At 42.1% G+C, this 9,435-nt stretch overlaps 1 protein-coding gene across 2 annotated transcripts; it reads right to left on the reverse strand.

Moving 5' to 3' along the window:
• Positions 1-835: 835 nt before the first annotated feature.
• On the reverse strand, positions 836-8,770 carry ctr9 (CTR9 homolog, Paf1/RNA polymerase II complex component). Of its 2 annotated transcripts, none has more exons than XM_040010823.1 (23): positions 8,594-8,770; positions 7,179-7,277; positions 6,590-6,829; positions 6,385-6,502; positions 6,214-6,303; positions 5,641-5,897; positions 5,431-5,538; positions 5,113-5,349; positions 4,785-5,003; positions 4,397-4,580; positions 4,224-4,312; positions 3,943-4,128; positions 3,649-3,736; positions 3,411-3,559; positions 3,207-3,323; positions 2,978-3,123; positions 2,822-2,893; positions 2,333-2,468; positions 2,051-2,206; positions 1,816-1,958; positions 1,634-1,727; positions 1,404-1,516; positions 836-1,313 (listed from the first exon to the last, which is right to left on the reverse strand). In XM_040010823.1, exons 1-23 carry the CDS (start codon positions 8,636-8,638, stop codon positions 926-928), a joined length of 3,474 nt encoding a protein of 1,157 aa, XP_039866757.1. In that variant the 5' UTR covers positions 8,639-8,770; the 3' UTR covers positions 836-925. The 2 variants fall into 2 exon arrangements, with proteins under 2 accessions (XP_039866757.1, XP_039866756.1); XM_040010822.1 differs by having other exon boundaries at positions 1,631-1,727.
• Between the last annotated feature and the right edge of the window lie 665 nt (positions 8,771-9,435).

Below are 9,435 nucleotides of genomic sequence, written 5' to 3' on the forward strand. Positions count from 1 at the left end.
CGGCAGTTTCTGAAATACTGACACCAACAACCATGTTACATTCAAAGTCACTTAAATCACTTTTGTTCTCCATTTTCATGCTCAATTTGAACTTCAGTGGGTTGTCTTGACTACATCTACAAGCCTAAATGCACTGAGCTTCCTGCCACGTGATTGGCTGATTGGATAGTTGTGTGAGTTGAACAGCTGTACCTAACAAAGCAGATGGTGCTTATTGCAGGTTGAATTGTTATGACTTTTACATACTTGCTACATGTTTGTCTATAGTTTTGGTGATTTGTCTTCATATACATAAGTAAAAACAACGTTAAATCGAGTGTTTCTCTCAGTATTTTATCAACACCACCTTACCAAAAAGTGTAAAACATAAATAAAATATAAATATACCTGTACTTGCATGACAAATTATGACTGTGGAGGAAATAGAGATGAAAAGATGTGGTATGAACCCATTGTTAGTATGAATGAATAGTAGTCTTATTGAACATCAGCGTAACCAGGCATAGCAGTCAACAATTACAGTGATGTGTCGACCTGATTTAACTCAGCAGGTGTTTGATCACATCACGATGCCCCTGCTGTCGAGCACAAGTATAGGACACCTTTTTTAATGCTCTACTGTGGTTTATAGCCCCTGCACACCTTACCGGTACTTTTCAAAGGCAAATAAACATCTGTACAAAATAAGCAACAAGTTTTTTTTTGTTTTTTTTTTATTTCACTTTTTTTTTTCTTTACACATTTTAGCAAATTTTAACAAAACATCGAGAAAAGAAATTCCCAGTAAGACGTGACCAAAACGCTATGCGCAAAAACAGAAAAAAAAAAAAGATCATACGGACAGAAATTCTGCTTTTATTTCAAACAAAAATGCAGATGTTTAAGAGTTTTCTCAGCGTTACATGAGTCTGGGTGATGTGAAGAGTTAATCACTGTCATCATCTTCGTTGTTGGAGGCCTCCTGCTCGGAGCCATTGTCAGAGCGGCGTGGGGAGCCCTCGTTGTCCGATCCCGCTTCAGATCCTCGGTCCGATGCCGGAGCAGGTGATCCGGCCCTCGATTCGTCGTCTGTTCCCGACCGACTCCTCTTGCTCTCATTGTCCGACTGTTCAGAGTCAGACTGCCTCTGCACCCTTCTCTTCTTCACTGGACGGTCGCTGCCAGATTCGTCGTCGTCAGAGCCGGCGGAGCGCCGAGGGCTGCCTGCCTCACTACCGGAGCGGTTACGGCCGCCGTCGGAGTCGCTGTCAGATGCAATGCGCTTCCTGTGGCTGACTTCATCGTCAGATCCCGAACCACTGTCTCTTTGATGTCTGGATGGGAGAAAGAGCGCCATGAGGTTTGTGTCAAATAATGTTTTCAAGGCTTCGTAATACTGTAAAAATCTCACATTAAGCTTTTACCTGTCTTCTGCTATTTTTAGTCCATCCTCATCTGAGGAGGACTCAGAAGACGAAATGATAGCCTTAGATTTGATCTTTCCTTTAAGAGACGGAGGCAGACGCTCAGGCTGAGGCTGAAATGAGAAAGATGTTACAATTATAAGAGAAACTGGAGCTGAAAACTGATTTTGTAAATTCTGAAAACTAATTGAGACAGAGAAAAACAGCAAATAATGACTAAAGCGGACCTTCTCGATCTTCTTGCGTCCTTCTTTGGGTTTACGCTGCTTCTTGGGTCGTGATGTTCCTTCCTCATCGCTGTCATCTTCTCCTCCTTTAGCAGGTCTGCAACACAAAATTGAATCCCAGAATCTAAATGTTGTGCTCTGCAGTCAGACTAAACAACATTTTGCATTCACTGCAGAACACTTACCTCCTCTTCTTCTTCTTCCTCTCTCCCTTCTCATCCTCCTCCTGTTCGCTGCTACTGGCCTTTCTCTTCTTCTTCTTCTTCAACGGCAGGTCCTCGTCAGACTCGTCATTAACAAAATCGTCCATGTCGCCTCCTTTCTTACGCTTGGAGAGAAAAACAAAAGAAAAAGTGTTAACCACAATGCATTAAGTGCAGTTTAGAGCTCGCTGCTGGGTTTAGCAGTATTAACACTCACACGTCCTCCTCCACCACTGCTGCCCTTCTTCTTTTCTTTGGGCATTTCCTTTGATCCCTCTGCAAAGGTCAGCAGGTTCTTGGTCTTTTCCACATACAAAGCTCTCTGCTCCAAAAGCTTCTTCTGCTCCTCCACTTCTCTGTTCCTCTTTTCCTCCTAAAGAAAGTTAGTTATTGAGACAACCCAACAGATGACTGATTAGTTTATTTAAAAAATGAATCACAGTCAGACATTATGGGCAAAATGAAACGGATCATGGTGATTACTTAAAAAAAAAGGTACCTGTTCCTTTATCAGCTGTTGGCGCAGCAGGTCTCTCTCCTGCTCTTGTTTGGCTCGAAGCTCTTTCTCCTCCTCATCCTGCTTTCTGGCTCTAGCTACATGGTACTGAGCTTGACTCAGCAAGTCAGAGCACTGCCTGCATTCCCAAAACACACCAATATTCCAAATTATGTTACAAAAGACACCAAACACAGCACCCCCCCAAAAAAAGCTCTTTAAATTAAATTAAAGACTGATAGAAGTACTGCCAAATTATCACACTCCATTTCAAACTGGTCTTTCTACTCTTGGGTCTGTATGATGTCAGTGGGAACCAGATCCACATCACAACCCCACAAACCTGCTGTTTTATGAGGGGCAGCCAATCAGAAGACTGGGGGTCAGAAAGAAGCTAAAACAATCTGTGGATGAACTAAAAGGCTGCACTGACCCAGGATCAGTATAAACTAAATAAGGAATATTTTGAACTGTGAAACAACTCAGACTGACCTGGCCTCAGAAGCAGCGAGAGCGAGGTCAAACCTCATCTTGTCTCCAGCCTTGCTGAGGTAGCTGAAGTACCTGTGAGGGAGATGACACTGCAGGATTAGTAAAGGACGGCCAGAGGAAGAGACAGGGAGGTGGGAACATAAATCAAATCATTACCTGTGAGCCAGTTCCAGCTCTTTGACAGCACTGAGCACAGCCTTCAAGTTGCTCTTCTCATCTTTAAGCACAAGGGTGGCCAGTCTCTGAAGCACCAGGGCCACATTAAACATCAGCACTGTGTCATTGGGCGCCACGTGACGGGCCTTGATGTAGGAACATCAGAAAGACAGAGTTACACTTCCCCCCACACTGCAGAATGAAGCATAAGCCTCTGATTTCATTTTACCTTCAGAAGCATCTGTTTGCACTCTTGCAGTTTGCCACATTTGAAGAGCGCACGTGCGAGGTAAAGCAGCACCTCTGTGTTCTGATATTTGTAAAACTTCTTCAGGCAGTTCTCGTACTGTCAGACAGAGAGAAAAAAAACTTAAATGGAAAAAGCAAAGGAAAGACAAAAACTGTAACAGTTTAACACAAGTGAGGCGTTTACCATCTGCACGGCGCTGATGTACTGCTTCTGCTCCACGTAGATGTGAGCCAGATTTAGCCACACATCACTGATTTCGGCTGTGGCCTCCCTCACCTGCGCGAAAACATCTCGCGCCTCTCTGAAGTAGCCCTTGTGGGCAAGGACAGCACCTAGACATAAAAATATATGCATATACTTAATGCAAAATACACACAGCAGAACAGATAAAAAAGATAAGAGAGACTGAAGAGTGGCTGACCGATGCCATTGGCGGCATAGAGGTTCTTGGCATCATTTCGCAGGACTTGCTTGTAGATTGCCAGAGCTCGATCTTGGTGTCTCTTTTCCTGCCGAGACATTTATCACCAGCGAGCACATGTTTTACTCAAGTGCCTGCCCATAGCTGAACTTTGTAACAACTATGCTAACCAGCTGCCTGTGTTTATTTAGCAATAGCATTCAGTGAACTGCTCTGCTGTTTTACAAGTGTTCTTTAAGCTCTCTCACACAGTTAAGTATTCAATCGGTGTCCCGACAGCAGGTTTCCACGTACCTTTTCACGGTCTCTGGTGGGCTGGTGCAGCGTCTGTAACCACACGTTACCCAGAGCCAGCATGGAGTAGGTGTCGTTCTGCGTGGACGGCTGCTTGAGAATACGTTCAAACTTCTTTTGACCTGGACCCCACTCCTGTTTGGCCAGGTGAAGATTTCCTATCAGGGACCAGGCATCCGGGTGATCCTGCAGAACAAATATCACTTAATGGAAAAAGAAAAAAAAAAAAGAGTTTTTGCAGCAGACTTTGTCTATCAATGACATCTAACACCAGGCTGTACCTGATTAATCTGAAGAGCTTCTTTGAACCAGTCGGAGGCTTCGTAGAAGTTTCCTTTGTCCCGAGCCATCGCTCCAAGACGCAAATAACCTGCAGGCCAAAATAAACAATCACAGAGTGGAAACTTGTTTTTTTTTCTTTTCATAGGCTCATGTTTTATCGATGCATGCTTACAATCCACATAGTTGGGATGTTCTCTGAGGATGTTTTTGTAGAGTTTCTCGGCTTCGTGGAATTCACACATAGCCTCGTACAGACGGGCCAGATTGTAGGAGGTGGTGACAGAAATGGCATTGTAGTAATGCTCGTCATGCTCTCCTTCGGCTTTGGCTCGCTCCAGAGAAGCTAGAAAATATTTCTGGTGGGAACAAGACATGACCCCGTCTTGAATTAGCTCTAGTATTTATACAGAGTTATGTACACTCGATGATCAGTAAATACCACAGGCATACAGTAATATTCTGCAGTTCCATATTAACTGAATAAATTCCCAACTAAATGAAGCTATACTTAGTTCAGGAGCTCTCAGGTTAAACTGTATTTATGGTATATTATTAGCTACCTTGGCTTCCCCTAGGTTGCCCAGTCTGAAGTGCAGAGCCCCCAGGTTGTTGAGAATCTCGGGGGGAACGTCGGCCTGCACCTTCTCCTGCAGGATGCGCGTAGCTGTGCCGTAAGCGGACAGCGCTCCTTGGATGTCTGTCTGCTCCAGAATTTGTGCCAGCTCAATCCACGCCTCCACATCATCTGGGTACTGCTCTGTTACTTTCTTCAAGTGCCCCTATGAAACAAAAACAGTGGAATATATCCAGTAACCATTAAACATATTTATCAAAATATGTCTGGCACAATTTTCCAAGCTATGAGATAAGTGACATGAGAATACACACTTTTGCAATGTCTCTTTTTTCCTGATCGTCAGATGTTGCATAGAGAGACCCAAGGATTTTCATAGTCTCATAGTTGTTGGGGTAAGCCTTTAAAACCTTTTCAAAGCACTGCGCTGCATTTTCTTTGTCTCTTCGATATACATACATCTGCCCCAGACCGAAGAACGGCAGCACAAAGGTGGACGAGGCAAACTGAGTGGCTTGGTAATAATACTGAAACGCTTGGTCGTAGTCCTCCTGTGGAAGAAGAAAGCACAGATATGAATGGCGACCTCAGTAAACAATAACAAGCTTGCACGCGGCTGGTTGGGATCGTACCTGCACGTGAAACGAGCGAGCTAACTGATAGCAGCTCTCAGCCTGCATGGCCTCAACTTCGGTGTTGTGGAAAGCGTGCAGAGCGAGATGCTGCACTTTACTGTAGTCCTGAGAGGAAGCAGAAAGCACATAGGCACGAAGAACAGTTAATAACAGCGAAAGGCTAAAACTTATATTTTCACTGCATTTCAACAACACAGCAGTGATTACCTTTTTGAAGAAGAAGTGGTTGGCGAGGTGGTTGAGCACCATGGGGTTGCTGGGGTCGATGGTGTAGGCCCGCGAAAGGAGCTGCACTCCGTTCTTGATGGAGTCTGCCTCTTTGTTGTTGAGCTCTAAAACAGCCAAACCAACGAGCGCTCCCACACACTTTGAATTAAGCTCCAGGGCTCGACCGAAAGCCAAACGAGCCTTCTCCAGTTTGTTGAGCTTGACGAAACAGTGGCCCATCCCCAGCCTCACCTCAGCTACACAAAAACAAGACAAAGAACAAGTTGGGAACATTCATTTTATAACCAATATGAGTGAAGGGCAAATATATTATCTGCGGTCCTGTGTTTTTAAAATCAAGGATCTTCTGTTCATAAATTGTATTTGTAAGTTAACAATGAAGTGGCTCATTACCTACATATCTTTGCCACATAAAACATGAACATGCTGGCTCTTGTTGCTGCTGCAACAATAATATTTTCATCATAATATTGATGATGATGACAACAACAATAATAAATGAAATACAGGCATGCGGGGACTGTTTAAAGACATAACATGTTATTGGTTTACCTGGGCAGCCGGGGTTTGTACGCAGAGCCTTTTTGTAGTATGCCAGTGCTCCTCTGTAATCCTTTTTATTGAAGGAGATGCAAGCCTTACCTGTTTAACAACAACATTGTTATTACTTCAGTCAATCAGTGTAGTGCATTTCAGTCCTACGCTGTTTCATATTCAAGTTACCAAGCAAAGCAGGGATGTTATTAGTGGACTGGTTGAGGACAAAGTGGAACTGAGCATCGGCCTGGTCCATCTTGTCTCCTTCCAGCAGGCAGAAACAGGCTCTTCCCAACAAATGGTTCTGATTGAGACAACAGCATGTTCAATTTACTTGAAATGCAAGAAACATAACCTCATTTATCACCTGCTATGCTACTTTTTTCCCTACCTGATCATACATGATGATCTTGTCTGCCATAGTATACAGGAGCGTAGCCTGTGTGATGAGCTCTTTCTTGGCATCTTTGTTTTTCTCTTTACGTGCTTGCTGGACATAGTAAGCTGCCAGTGTGTCCAGACAGGTCATCTGGTCTTTTTCGTGGTCTCTGTAGTCGAGGTTTCCATCAATACGTGCTGCCTCTAAAAGCTTTACAAAGTCTTCTGTTTTGCCCTGTTTGTAGTACTCCAACTTAAGAAGAAATAGAAGAAAAACTGTCACACTCGATTGGAATTTCACATTGTTTGTACACGTTTCATCAAATTAACATTTAGACACACATCAGTTAATGCAGTACTTAATCTGAATCTAACAACTACCTGATCGACAAGAAATTTACTGTTTATTTTAAGGCAACTTATTGAAATTTTCTGGTTCTCAAATGTGCGATTTTGCTTCTCTGTCGCATCTTTCTATTTTGGGTTGAGAAAACAAAATACTTCGAGCTGTCACATTGATGTTTGGGATAAACTGAAAAGAGAGCCTAATCATTATTTGCAGAACAAAAACCACAAAGTCTAAGGCCGATGTATCGACTCACCGCCAGAGCAATCCAAATGTGCAGCTGCGTGTGCTCCTGCTTCAAGATACTGATGACCTCATCTCCTTCAGGAAGTTGGTCGAAGTCGAGCTCGATGACCTGGAAAACACAGATATGTATGTATGTTATTACAGTAAGTATCTCAGCATGCATGGTGTTGCCAGTGGAAAAACATATCTATGCAGATTATATGTGCATTATATTATTTTATTGTAATAGTAGTGTAAATCCTGACACATGTATCAATTCAGAGTGTTATGAATTAGAAACTGGAAACTTTGTTACGCACTGCAAGAAAACCACCTGCATCCTAATGTAGCAAAGACTAAGGAACGGGTTGTGGGCATGAATAGGCCAAGAACTCCAGCGACCCCCATTTCCATCCATGGGGTCTGTGTGGAGACGATGGGGGATTTCAAATACCTCGGTGTTTACACTGATTAAAACACAGAAGTCCTCTACAAGGAGAATCAAACTTGTATTTACTGTCTAATGAATGAACTTTAACACTTATGGGATGATGCTTCCAATTTTTTATGAGTCTGTGCTGGCCAGTGCCATCCTCTATGCACAGAACCCAGAGATTGATAACCATGCCTACCTGTGGCCATCAGACTTTATAACTCTGTACTGTACATAGTGTTGCTTTAACTTTGGAATATTTGATTTTTTAATTTTACATTAAGTGTGTACTTATATTTTTACTTTAAAAAATGGTTTCCATCTTCTCTCTTGCATATTTTCTTTTTTAACAAAATATGTTTAACAAAACAAACATTTTGCATTTAATTCTTCAACGTCAGTTTGTTAGGTAGATTTCACTTGACCTACACAGTTTAACAGAAAAACTTTGCTGCTGCAAATGCTTACAAGGTTCAATAAATGTGTTGGTTATACTGATCAATGCTTGTTTCACCAATTTTAAAAATATTTATTCAATGTAAAAGTCTTCATAAGGGACTGTCTATTACTGGCATATGTTTTGTAATACTTTGTCCACTCCTAACGTAGCCTAAAAACTAATGCAACCGACTGCCTGCAACTACAACACATCTGTCACAAATCCGGTGATGTGTTGAAATACCACAACGCTTATCAGGCTCTTAAATTAAATAGAAAACACCTCAGTAGAATTTAATGTTTACTGCATCACTGAGAACGGCGACGACAAAACATCGCGATAAGTAAGCTTTGCACAGGCGCCGAACGCATATTTAAGGAGTTGGAACAGCTGACAAGCATTAAAATGTCACTATGTTTAAACTCCAGATTGCAAACAAATACACCAGGCTTTCGTTACAATGCCACTCTGTAAGCAGGTACACAACATCAGCTCAGGCTATCCGCAGTTAGCTTAAGCGGCTAACAGCACAGCTAGATCCTCTTAGTGAAAACAGGTTCACGGAAAGATTTACCTCATCTGTGTCCCGTAAAGGGATCTCGATAGAGCCTCGAGACATCTTGAAAGAATAACCAAAACGACCCGAAGCTAGATTTATCTAAAAAAAAATTGTAAAAATAAAAATACAATTTCTTCCACCCGTTGTGTGCTAGTAGCTACTTCATGCTTCCGAAACACACGGATGGCGCAACTGAAATTATGTCCGGGCAGAAACCATAAAAACTATGACTGAATGACTGTAGAAAAAAATACAGTCATTATAACTCAAAGAGAAACTGCCACAAAAAAGACGAATTTAGTTAACAATGGGAGAGCCATCACTTACAATACAATAAAACAATAGTGTTTTATTGGGAATAATCTGCCACACACACTCACACTGGAAGTTAGTTACTTCCTACATTTGCTGAATTCAAAAGGGAGACTGTGCATTTCATGTGTTAAACGTGTGAATTTAAATTTAAATTTACTGTGTGCATCATTGTCACAAACCTCTCCAGAGCTGCATTTTGGCCAGCAGTGGGAGGAGGGTGTGGAGGGAGGGAGGCTGAGGGGATGTCAGCTGGTTTTGATGTGAGTACTGAAAACCAAAGAAGCACCTTGAAGACTTCACAGTATTTCAGAATTAAAGAGTAGAAGACAAACGATAAGGTGATGCTTCTTACTGAATAATTTTCTTTACAGAAAACCTTTCCGGGCTGAAAAGTAAGATTTTTTTCTGACTTGTTTCTGTTTAAAAATAAATGTTTAAAGGCTATATGAGATAAGACCAAAAACATATGTGTCTTCCAATCTAACTGTAAACCATATGAATTGTCTTCCCTGCAGGAATCTTCAGAGGTGGAAATTTGGTTC

The sequence above is a fragment of the Simochromis diagramma genome, unplaced genomic scaffold (genome assembly GCF_900408965.1).
Source record: "Simochromis diagramma unplaced genomic scaffold, fSimDia1.1 OVJJ01000603.1, whole genome shotgun sequence".
NCBI lineage: Eukaryota > Metazoa > Chordata > Actinopteri > Cichliformes > Cichlidae > Simochromis > Simochromis diagramma.

Excerpts from the sequence above, each read along its gene's own strand:
- ctr9 (XM_040010822.1), bottom strand. The coding sequence starts at position 8,638 with ATGTCTCGAGGCTCTATCGAGATCCCTTTACGGGACACAGATGAG. Across the intron at positions 5,539-5,640 it reads ACCACTTCTTCTTCAAAAAG|GACTACAGTAAAGTGCAGCA; the intron begins GTAATCACTGCT and ends GCTTCCTCTCAG. Across the intron at positions 4,581-4,784 it reads GCAACCTAGGGGAAGCCAAG|AAATATTTTCTAGCTTCTCT; the intron begins GTAGCTAATAAT and ends TGTTCCCACCAG.